This window comes from Antechinus flavipes, chromosome 4 (assembly GCF_016432865.1).
Source record: "Antechinus flavipes isolate AdamAnt ecotype Samford, QLD, Australia chromosome 4, AdamAnt_v2, whole genome shotgun sequence".
In the NCBI taxonomy this organism is placed as follows: domain Eukaryota; kingdom Metazoa; phylum Chordata; class Mammalia; order Dasyuromorphia; family Dasyuridae; genus Antechinus; species Antechinus flavipes.
In genome coordinates this window covers 130,503,385-130,515,488 of record NC_067401.1, presented here as the reverse complement: position 1 = coordinate 130,515,488, position 12,104 = coordinate 130,503,385, and the positions used below count along the sequence as shown (strand labels likewise).

The 12,104-nt window shown below is 41.9% G+C and overlaps 1 protein-coding gene across 1 annotated transcript; it reads left to right on the top strand.

Annotated features, from left to right (window-relative positions):
* Nucleotides 1-49: 49 nt before the first annotated feature.
* On the top strand, nt 50-11,015 carry RUNDC1 (RUN domain containing 1). The gene is made up of 5 exons (XM_051994363.1): nt 50-906; nt 6,389-6,547; nt 7,741-7,939; nt 8,118-8,234; nt 8,340-11,015. The coding sequence occupies exons 1-5, from the start codon at nt 151-153 to the stop codon at nt 9,203-9,205; spliced, it is 2,097 nt and encodes a 698-aa protein (XP_051850323.1). The 5' UTR covers nt 50-150; the 3' UTR covers nt 9,206-11,015.
* The last annotated feature ends 1,089 nt before the right edge of the window (nt 11,016-12,104 follow it).

The following is a 12,104-nucleotide window of genomic DNA, read 5'->3' as shown; positions in this document are numbered from 1 at the left end:
AGAGAGCAATTCTTAGTTATAGAAAGGGAAAAAAAGTTCCATAATGTTAACGTGTATCAAAAAAGTTTCAAGTTATATGCAATATCATTATATACATTCACAGACTCCACTTCTGCAAAGAATGAGGCAGGGGGTGGCAGATATCTTTTTATGTGTGGCTATTTGAAGTGGCTAAAGGATAGTGTGAACTCGGTAGTGCTAAAGGAAGAGAAGATGCTAAGAAAGCCCTCGAATGGCTCACAGCTCAACTTAGTGGGAAGGCGGACCTTGGTTCTCCGAGTCTGGAAAGAACGCCCAATCTCGATGACGCCACACGGTCCCGCCCACCACCACCCCGGCTCTTGCGCGCGGCGTTGCCATGGCAGCGAGGGGGCGCGGTTGACTGGACGCGCTTCCGGGAAGATGGCTGCAGTAGAGGGGATGTCAGCGACCGCGGTGGCCGGAGCCGTGGCTTCGGAGCCCAAAGCGGAGGCCGAAGGGGAGGAGGCGGAGGCGACGCCGCCTCCGTGCGAGGCGATCCGGTGGGCGCCGGTGGGCGCGGTGGCCGAGGCGCAGGCGGCGCTGTGTGAGGAGGAGGACGGCTCCGAGGGGTGCGCGGGCTCCGGCCTCTCCTCGCCCCCCGAATCCCCGGGCCGGGCTCTGCGACGGCTGCGAGCCGAACGGCGGCGGCTGGACTCGGCGCTGCTCGCGCTGTCCTCGCACTTCGCGCAGGTTCAGTTCCGCCTGCGGCAGGTGGTGCGGGGACCCCCTACGGAACAGCAGCGCCTGCTGCGCGAACTCGAGGACTTCGCTTTCCGCGGCTGCCCGCACGTGCTGGGCTGGGGCGCCCCCGGGAACCCGACCTCCGGGGAGGCAGATGGAGACAGGCCGCGCGAGGGCCCGCAGGGATTGCGGCCCAACGAGCCGGTGAGGCCCGCCCGCGGGCTTGGGTCTGGGGGCGGTTCTGGGAACTGATGGAGAGAGAGGGACCGGAACACTCGGAGGTGGCCCTAGCCTAGAGAAAGGCCTGGCAGTGGGACAGTGTGGGGAACGGGTGGAGAAAGAGCTCAGGACAAGCAGCAGAAGGATGCCCCCCTTCCCCAATAGAGACTTAGGGTGGCAGGGCGAGTAAACACTTCTGATAGGGGACAAAGATAGAGGGGAACAGGAACCTTGGAGCCTGAAGGTGACCCTGGCAGAGAGGTCAGATTCAGCAGCGATAGATCTATATTCCAGTCCTCTCTGCTGACCCTAGGAATCCCTTAGGATCCAGCTTTACATCTGGAAGCACCCTTAGATTCCATCTGGTCCAACCCCCTCACTTTACAGATAAGGAAACTGAGGCTCAGGAAGGGTGAGAAAGGGACTTGCCCAAAGAGATGTGAACCCTTGTGCCCCTGACTCCAGCAGGGACCCATTGTGCCCTTCTGTGCTTCAGGCAACTTCCTTCACTTGCCTAGTGAGTCATAGGCAAGTGAGTTTGCTTTAGTGCCAGGAATCCCTACACCTGCAGTTCCCCAGGCTGATGAAACCTGCAGGGAACATTATCATCTCCAAAGGCCTTCCTGGGCCTCTCTGACTGTGAGTGGCTCCATGACTTATTGGGATAATGTGCCTGCTGTTGCCCTCCCTCCCAGGCCAGTCCAACTTTGACTTGATACAAGAACGAAATGGATAAAGGCTTGGGATTAACCATCCAAAGAATCTGGATGAAGCCTATGACTTCCTCGAAAGATCTGGAAGACATTTAATCTTAAATCCTGTCTGTCTGGTTTAAGATTTTATGTAAATGGGCCTGACTACTAAAACTCAAATCTTGATTGATTTAGGCATTTTAATTTTCCCCCTTCTCTTTTTCCCTTCCCCCCTCTCTTCTCTCCTCCCCCCCCCCCCCCATCGCACACAATCAATTGTAGATTGAGCTCCCTTTGGTTAGTGATAAGCCAATTCATGGAATAATCTAACATTGTGCTCTTTACCACAAAATTTCCTTTCAGGGATAGCCCAAGGTATACACAGCTTGATATACTGAGGGTTCTGTATCCCTAGACATTGTTTAAGTTTGCTGTTAAGTCACATACACACTCCCACATGTGGTTTTTTTCTCACCTGAAAGTGTGAGAAAGAACCTGGAAGCTTCTTATCAGCAAAGAATGTTGACCAACTTCTTTTAATCTGAAATCTGCCAAGTTGAATTTGCTCTCCTACTCTCCTCTCCCCCTCCCCATAGCCTCTGGGGGGAAAATGAAAAAAATTTTGAGAGGGAGCCATTCCCTCCCCTCACCCAAGCTTGTTGGGCCCTGATTGACACACAGATTCTAAGAAAGCCTCCCTTTCTGAACACAAGGGCAATAAATTGATCAGACCTTGTTCCAGGAGCATCAGCATCAAATGGGCCATCTGCATCTGATACAATTTTTGTACTTATTTTTATCTGCTTTAGGAAATGAGTGTAGAATTGTTTTTTAAATTTCAAAACTCTGTCATTACCATTCACTTTCTCAAGTCCTTTTTCAAATGACTGAACTTGTATACAGGGAAGCTTTAAAATGCAGTGGAAAGACCAGTGGACAGAGCCACTTAGGTACCTTCATATCTCTGGGCCTGAGTTTCCTCAAAAGTAAAATGGGCCAGAGGCCCCTGAGTTCCTTTCCAGTTTTAAATATGTCATCATGGTACCCTGTGGTGGAGGATGTAATTGACTGCTTTACTAGATATTATTTAGAATGCTTTTTATCCTGATTTTCTACATCTTCATACTGGGTGGAGGGGGGACAGGGGCAGGAAGGAGATGGGAGGAGGCAGGGCAGAAAGGGAATATGGACATTGTTTTCTACTTGACACATTTTTTAGTGTTAGTTATAACTTACTCTGTGGTAACTTGTTATATTTGCCTCTATTCCAGTAAATACCATATTATTTTTGCCCTGTAGGAGACAGTTTTCTGCAGATACTCTCATTGCATACTTGTTTTCTTTTATCTGCAGAGTTAGGACACATTAAAAAAGAAACTTCCCCCTTCTCCCCTGTGACTGGTTAGACAACTTTTCATGGCCAGAGTTCAAGACTAACAGGAATCTGTGGTCAGATTCATAGTTGACACGGTTGTGATTTCACTAGGCTATATTCATTATTTCTAAAGAAGAGATTGTGGGATTTTTATTTAGAGCAAACCAAAAACAATAAAGTGTTTATAAGATATCATGACATTAATGTTTTTACCTTTGTTCTTTCTCATGCCTTGCAACTTCAGGGATTGGTAAGTGCCACTTTAAGGCTATATTCTATACTCTTGTGGACAAACTAAAAATAAAGGCTTAGAATTTCCTGTGGTTTTCGTCTTTTTTTTTTTTTTTAAGTATGGTTTTCTGATAGCTTTATGCTTTATAATAAATTAGAAGTCTTAATTATAGATTAAAAAAACAATTTTATTTAAAAAAAACCAGGAAAATGAAATAAAACAGAATATTGTCTTGTACCCAGCAAAACATCAGGTAGGATTCAAAAATGCATAACAATGTGTTACAGTTCAAGAAAGTATATATAATAGTAGAAGTTATATTCTTGAGTGTCCATCTTTTCTCTACTTTCTTCTGTTTTTCTTTTGTTCTTCACTGTGAACTTTTTTTTACTTTATTCTTTTTTTCTCCTTTTTCCCTCCCCTCCATCTTCCTCAAAAAAGGTAATAGTTCAGTAAGAATATATTTATATATACATATACGCATACACACACACACACATACACACATCTTTCCTATCTTTGCTAACATTTTGCTTTAATTCTACTCTTTAACTTGCCTTGGTATTACTTAGCCTTCCTCCATCTGTGGATCCCTTCCTTGTATTCTCCCACCCTTTGCTTTTTTCTCCATTCATCCCTCTCCTTTATTTTCTTATAGATTTTGGAGGATGCTATTCCCAGTCATAATATCCATGTAGTGTTGCCTATTTAACCCATTCCCAATGTGAGTAGGTTTTCAGAACTTTGAGCCTTCAGCCCTTTCTAATGCCTGTCTATTCTTCCTCTGAACCGCCTTTTTTTTTTTTTTTCCTGAAGCAACTGGAGTTAAGTGACTTGCCCAGGGTCACACACAGCCAGGAAGTGTTAAGTGTCTGAGATTACATTTGAACTCAGGTCCTTCTGACTTCAGACTGGTGCTCTATCCACTGCACCACTTTGCTGCCTCTGAACCTCATTTAAAAAAATAATAATAATACTTAAACCTTAATTTTGCCCCAATCTTTCTTTTGAGCTACCCTATTGCAGATGTTAGTCTTAAACATATAGTATACATTTCCATGTAAAAAACATAAATAATTTGTCCATGTTAAGTTCCTTGAAATTGATTTTTGATATTGGTTCTTATATGTTATATTTTCTGTTGAGTTTGGGTTTAGTTGAAAGAAAGTCCTGAAAATCTGCAAGTTTGTTGAATGTTCTTTTTTTTTTTCATTAAATATTATAAATAATTTTGCTGGATCTGACATTTTTGCTGCAGCTCAATTCTTTTGATTCCCAGTATATGTGATTCTAGGACCTGCAGTCTTTTATTATGGCTGCTAAGTCTGTATAATTTTAATTGTTGTAGCTCCAGCATATTTGCATACTTAAATTATTTTTTCTTTGTATCTTGCAAGATTTTCTCTTTGATCTGGGGATTTTGAAGTTTGGCAGTAATATTCTTATATGTTTTCCCTAAAGTATCTCTTTGAGGAGATGATCAGTGGATTTTTTCTATTTCTATTTTCCCTATATGTTCTATAACTCTAGGACAATTTTCTTGGATTATCTCTTGCATTATTGTGTCAAAGTTCTTTTTTTTGTGACAGTTTTTAGGTAGTTTTTCTTGATCTGTTCTCTAGAAATGTTGTTTTTCTTATGTTTCACATTCACTTTTTTCATTCTTTATATTCTGTTTTGTTATTTCTTGGTTTCATAGCTTCACTGGCTTCCACTTGTCCAGTTCTAATTTTCAAAGTTAAGATTTAATTATGGATTTAAAAAATAATTCTATGCATAAACTGGAAGCTGAAAATTGGGTGTGGGAAGTGCCAAGGAAAGGTGTTTGAAGCCTAGAGATTGTTAATTAGCCGTTTACTCTGTGCTGCCTTAACCCTCATTTATTAGTATTTGGCTCTACAACTCCTGTCAGTGCACTGAATGCCAGTGAATGGAAGAAGAGATCACTGTTCATTTCTTACTTTGATATGATGGTCAATAAACATTTATTAGGCACTTACTATATGCCATGTGCTAGAGTAAAAGGTAATCCTTAATCTCAAAATGCTCACTGTCTAATGGAGTAGACAATATGTAAAGAGCTATGTAAAACTAACTATAGGTGGATGGATAGATATTCTATAAACTGGAGAAAATCTTGGAAGGAAGGCACTAAAATTAAAGAGGACTAGGAATAGCTTCTAGCAAAAAGGGAATTCAAAAAAAGCTGCTGGGTTTGCAAGAATGGAAGAGAGAGTGGCACAATCTCTCTGTATCTGTTGGTACATGTTTTTCTCTTACGATTTTCCTTAGAGAAGTACAAACATTTCATTCTTAATCTAGGATGGGCTGTTAGTACCCTAACTATGTATTGCCACACTTGACAGTGAATGGATAAGAATGACAATGGCATTACATCTTTTCCTCCTTCCCAAGTTGCTGGGAGTTAGAGTGGGAACATTTCAGAAACTAAGCAAGGGGGATATTACGTGATGTGATCCCAGACAAGGTTTTTTGAAGGAGGGAGAAGAAAGAAGTAATGGGACACCTCAGACTTATGCCAGTCATTCAGTGACTGACTAGATTATAATTTCATTGAGATGAGATATCTAGGCTTTATAACCTTTCTCTCTCTCTCTCTCTCATTTTTTTTTTTTTTTGTATTTTTGTTTTATTTCCTCTTATTATCTAGAAATGTTCTTTTCAAAATGCTGAAACTTTAGCTAGGTTGAATAAGGGACAAAGCAGTGGTTCATTCTCTTCCCTAGACAGCTAGGAGTAGAAAGAATACCTTCTAGAAACTAAACATGGTGGCAGCCATGGGGAGAGTCCATTAGAGGGGTGATAAGGAATCAAATTTGAATGATTTTCTCTATTTGCCTAGTACTGGGTTGTTGTTTTTTTTCTTTTTCCCAAGACTCCTGGAGAGGTGGGTATGAGCTAGAAAGTCCAAAAGTGGCAATGTTGGCTGAAGGAAGTATGGGCTTTTCTGCTGGGGAGGTTGCTTGTACCTGAGATCCAGTAAGCTTTGTTGGCAGAGATATCAAACAGTTGGTGCAGCCCTGACAGACCAGTTTGGATGAAGCAACTAGAATAAAAGGCTCCTGCCAGGTAGAGAAGAACGAACAGTGTCCCTTGCACTAGTCCTTTTCATGTTCAACATAAGAATTCTATTTCCTTATTTTATAGAGTGAACAGGAAAAACAGGAGCTTGTAGAAGCCCAGAGAGAGAAGCAGCGAGAACTCATTGTTCAGCTCAAGACTCAATTAGATGACCTGGAAACCTTTGCCTACCAAGAGGGCAATTATGACTCTCTACCACAGTCCATGGTCTTGGAAAGACAGCGGGTAAGCAAATCCTGGAGGTTCCTCTGGTGGTCTGTGTTGGACATGTGCAGCCACTTCCCCTCCACTCCCATCCCCCACCCCAGGCTGTTAGGACTTGACCTTTGCTGGAGTTGTTTCAACTGACTCTTCCTAGTCCTCTCTTTGGGTTACCTCCTTCTCCTACTAGTCAGTTTTTTAGGAATTAGAAACAGTTTTTATTATAGCATGATAGACATAGTAAATTTACTATATTCTTTATATACATATACATGTCTATAGAACTGTAGTTCAAATTATATATGAATATGTACCTATCTTCCTTTATTGTTAAGTTTATCTTCCTACCTGTGTCTTTAAGATAATATTATTTAAAATTATTTTGCAAGATTATATGCACATACAGCGGGAGAACTGTTCGGTTCTGCAAATATGTATTGTATCTAGGATATACTGCAACATATTTAACATATATAGGACTGCTTGCCATCTTGGGGGGAGGGGGTGGAGGGAGGGAGGGGAAAAAAACGAAACATAAGCGAGTGCAAGGGATAATGTTGTAAAAAATTACCCTGGCATGGATTCTGTCAATACAAAGTTATTATTAAATAAAATAAAATTTAAAAAAAAAAGATTATATGCACATATATTTGCATAATTGGAAACAATTATTTTCCCTTTCCTTCCTGCTCCAAAAAGGTCATATGACAGCCAGAGTTCTAGAAACGTAGAATAAATTTCCAGCAGGTTCTCTTTATTGGCCTGCTTATTTTTCTCTAAAATTTGCCATATAGTCCTATTAACTGATTTTTTTTCCTCTAATCACCTGGAATTCTTGGTGACCAGAAATTTGAAGAAATCAGAATAAGCTTATGCTGAGACATTTGGAATATCCTGTCTCTGATTTTACAAAAATATGTTACCAAAAAAACACAAAGAGGCAGATAATTTAGTGATTTTCCAAATGAGGGTGGAGAATATGTGACTTTATGGTGGTATTTACATCATTCTTGAGCATTCATAGTGATATTGTGAAACCTCATTAATAGCCTCTGTAGGCTGTGCCGTGCTTATAGAGTGGCTTTATATGACAGACTACAAATGAGACAGGAAGGTCTGGAGACTTTGTTAATCAATGGTCTGGTATGTCTCCCCCTTGTGGAACTCCATTTCAAATTGTGAGTGAGGGAACTGTCCTTACTTTTGGTCTCATGCAGGTGATCATAGACGAACTAATCAAGAAGTTGGACATGAATCTGAATGAAGACATCAGTTCACTGTCTCCTGAAGAACTCCGGCAACGTGTGGATGCAGCTGTAGCTCAGATAGTCAACCCTGCCCGTGTGAAGGAGCAGTTGGTAGAACAGCTGAAAACCCAGATCCGAGACTTGGAAATGTTCATTAATTTCATCCAAGGTCAGTGGCTTGAGACAGAAGGTGAAGGCATCTCAGAATCGCAATTCCACATCCATGTGAGCATGGAGCACCATGACTGGCCCACTGTCATTTAATGATCACAATAAAAAACTATACAGCCCCATTCCTCAGAAAGGCTAGTAAGTCACTGTCTTCTCCTTGTGACTTTATATTACAGATGAAGTGGGAAGTCCCCTGCAGACAGGAGGTGAACACTGTGACTGCAGAACGTCTGGAAAGCCCGGAAATGGCCCCTCTAGGGTCGGTACTCGGCTGCCTCCTGGCAATAAAAAAGGTGAGTGTGACCTAATCCTCAGCAGCTCTTCATTGTATCTGGGGGAAGGGAAGGGTGTCTTCATTGTGGAAAATGCCACTGACGGGTGGTTGTTTCTTTCCTCAGTGAACACCGAAGAGGCAAGGAAGATCCGAGAGACAGGGCTGCACTTGATGCGGCGAGCACTGGCCGTGCTCCAGATCTTTGCAGTGAGTCAGTTTGGCTGCACTGCCGGCCAGATTCCCCGGACCCTATGGCAGAGGGACCAGGCCGATAGGGACTACTCTCCTCTGCTGAAAAGGCTTGAGGCCTCAGTGGACAGAGTGAGACAGCTAGCTCTGCGCAACCAAATGAGCGATCATGTCATCAGCAGTAGCAGTCTTCAGGACATCCCCCTTGGGGGTAAAGATGAGTTAACGGTGGCAGTGCGAAAAGAGCTGACCATTGCCATGCGAGACTTGCTGGCCCACGGATTGTATGCCCCTTCGCCTGGAATGAGTCTTGTGATGGCACCCATTGCTTGCTTGCTCCCGTCCCTCTCCTCCGCTCCTCAGACCATGCACCCCTGGGAGCTCTTTGTGAAATACTACAACACCAAGAATGGTCGAGCTTTTGTGGAATCCCCAGCTCGAAAGCTGTCCCAGTCCTTTGGGCTGCCTGTGACAGGGGGTACTGTGGTGACGCCCAAACAAAGCTTGCTGACTGCTATCCATGTGGTGCTGACCGAACATGACCCTTTTAAGCGCAGTGCAGACTCAGAATTGAAGGCTTTGGTGTGCATGGCTCTGAACGAGCAGCGTTTGGTGTCTTGGGTCAACCTGATCTGCAAATCCGGAGCGCTCATTGAGCCACATTACCAGCCGTGGAGTTACATGGCGCACACAGGCTTTGAAAGTGCCCTCAATCTGCTCAGCCGCTTGAGCAGTCTCAAATTCAGCCTCCCTGTGGACCTGGCTGTCCGGCAACTCAAGAACATCAAAGATGCCTTTTGACGAGCAGGCCCTTGCCCCGTCTAGTGCCTCTCTCTAGGGATGAGTTACCACTTTACTACATGAGGCTGAGGGAGTTGGAGGAAGAAGCAGCTGGCTGACAGGTTCTCCCTAGGCTTTACATAGGTGGCCAGTCCCAGTGCCTCTTAAATCTGTCACCCACACTTAGCACCTTATAAATTCACATTTGAAAGCCCTTTGTTGGAAATGTCCTACCCTCATACATGACCAACTGCCTGTGTTTGGGTGCACATGTGGGCGTGCACTTCCAAGGCAATTTTGCCTTCCCAGCTGCTCTATTAACCCACAGATATCATCAGAAACTTAGCAAACCCAGGAGTACATTCATCCTGTGGCAATGACAATAAAGGTTGGCAAAGATGTATTCCTGCTTATGTGGGGAGAAATTAAGCCCAACATTTTGCTGCTCAAATGAGAGACTTTTTTATTTTGGACTTGACCAACTTCCAATAAGATGAACACTACCATATACACAGTTGAACAGAAAAAAGATAATTCTGTCTGAAACTGTAGCTCTGTATACATATAGCTCTCTTTTCCTTTTAATTTTTTTCTCTCCTCACCCATGTCCCCCTTTTGGGGGGTAAGCAGGGGACAGTTGGGTAGACATAATAGAGGACTGCATTGGAAGTCAGGAAGACTTGAATTCAAATCCTCCCATTTACTTGCTGTGTGACTGAACAAGTCACTTAACCTCTCTGCCTCAATTTTCTCTTCTGTAAAAATAGGGATAACAGCACTTATCTTCCTGGGTTGTTATGAGGGTTAAATGAGATATTTGTGAAGCTCTTTGCCAAACTAAAGCACCATAGGAATGCTAGATATTTTATCATGTTTTTTTTTTTCTTAAAGTAGGTTTGAGTGGCTTTGGCCAGGCTCCCTTGTGACCATTATTTCTCCTTTGTATCCAAAGAGGGATGCCAGAGTTTCTGTATCTTTTCTCTGTTCTAAGCCTATGAATGCAATAAGAAATTCAGGCAGGGCTGTCAGGAAGTTAACCATGTTTTGTATTTCTTTGTTTTTATTTTAAATGAAGCCGCTTGGAAGCATCTTTTTTTGTAGAAATCAAACCCTAAATCTGAGAGGGCAAAAATGTTTTGCCAATTTGTGTGCCATGATAGATACTCTCTTGCCTTTTGTGTTTTCTTCTATCTTCCATCCTTTTTTAGCAAGACTCTTGGATCCCTAGGGATTTGAACCTGATTTTTCAAAGGCACACCTGTTTTTGAACTATCCTGTCAGGAACCTCCATGCCAGGGCAGACTTATATGTATAAAAATACATGTGCATATAATTACCTAGAAAAATAAAGACCTAGTTTTCTTCTCCCTTCAGGGAAGCTTTTAAATCTCAGATATGTTGACAACCAGCCTCTCCCTTTGTGGGTGCTGATGCTTGTCTACTAGTGATTGTTCCCAAGAGTGAAGTGGGAAGAACTTAATAGTTAATTCTAGAACAGCCCTATTTAAGATTTATTATCACTTTTGTGTATTTTTATTCCACTTTTTTTTTTCCCAATAAGGTTGTGGTGAATACCAGTACATAACTGTTCAAAGTTGTGGAATGTTCAATTTTCTGGACAAGCCTTTGAAATTTAAAAACTCTTGAAAAAGCTTTGTCTTTAGTTACATATGTGCAATTGTGGGATGATCTTGTATCTGCTGGGCTTTATGGTGCATTTTAACTTAATTTTATTTTTTCAGGAAATGTTACTTATTTAAAATTGTGTTGATTTTGATCCTAATTTATCCACTATGTGTGACAGAATAAATATAAATGTTGTGGACATTAACCTCTCCTTGTTGCTAACAAAGTCAAATACTTTGTGTAAATTTTCATAATCTTTAATGGTTTAAGTGTTTTCCTAAAAGCTGGCGTTCCCATCTCAGATTCAAAGAATGTCTCGTCTCCTAGGTCTTCTGATTTTTTAACTGAAAAGAATTAGGCATTCTAGTATCTCTAGCAAGCTGCTCCATTCTTTATCATAAGCTCTGCCTTTTGTAGATGGGGCTATCCCAAAGAATAAGGCCAGGCTGTACACTGGAGTTATGTTGGTTAAAAATAAATTGTCTTGTAGCTTCCCAAAAAAGCCCCAAAGAATAAGTGCCTGCAAAGGGTTCCTACTCTGGCTGCCCATGTTAGTTTTTTGCCAACATCACCAAAAAAGAAGGATACTACAGCATTTCACAGATTCCTTTTCTCCAGAAGGACCTACACAGAAGTAAACTATAGAGGATATAAATACATAATCATTCAACAAACATGTTAAGCATTTGTTGGTACAGTGTACTATCCGCAACATGCACAGATAAAGCTAGATGCAGGCACCTGCCTTGTCTTTGTCTATATGTTAAATGGTAATATAACTACTATAGACATCTCAAATTCAAAACAAAATTCATTTTTTTTGGGAGGGAGAGAATCTTGGGTTTTTTTTTTAATTATAGCTTTTTATTTACAAAACATATGCATGGGTAATTTTTCAGCATTGACCCTTGCAAAATCTTCTACTCCAACTTTTCCCCCTCCTTTTCCCCTCCTCTAGGTGGCAGGTAGTCCAATAGATGTTGAATATGTTAAAGTATATGTTAAATCCAACATATATATACATATTTATACAGTTATCTTGCTGCACAAGAAAAAGTGGCTCTAGAAACAAACAAACAAAAAACCTGAGAAGGAAAACAAAAATGCAAGCAAACAATAACAGAAAGAGTGGAAATGCTATATTGTCCACACTCATTTTCCATAGTTCTCTGGGTATAGCTGACTCTCTTCATTACTAAACAATTGGAACTGATTTGGATCCTCTCACTATTGAAGAGAGCCATGTCCGTCAAAATTGATCCTTGTATAGTCTTGTTGCCATGTATGGTGATCT

What these genes read in the sequence shown, in the direction of transcription:
- RUNDC1 (XM_051994363.1), top strand. Translation starts at nt 151, where the DNA reads ATGTGTGGCTATTTGAAGTGGCTAAAGGATAGTGTGAACTCGGTAGTG. An exon ending in TGGTCTTGGAAAGACAGCGG is followed by an intron (nt 6,548 to 7,740) that starts GTAAGCAAATCC and finishes GGTCTCATGCAG; the next exon opens with GTGATCATAGACGAACTAAT. An exon ending in GCCTCCTGGCAATAAAAAAG is followed by an intron (nt 8,235 to 8,339) that starts GTGAGTGTGACC and finishes TTCTTTCCTCAG; the next exon opens with TGAACACCGAAGAGGCAAGG.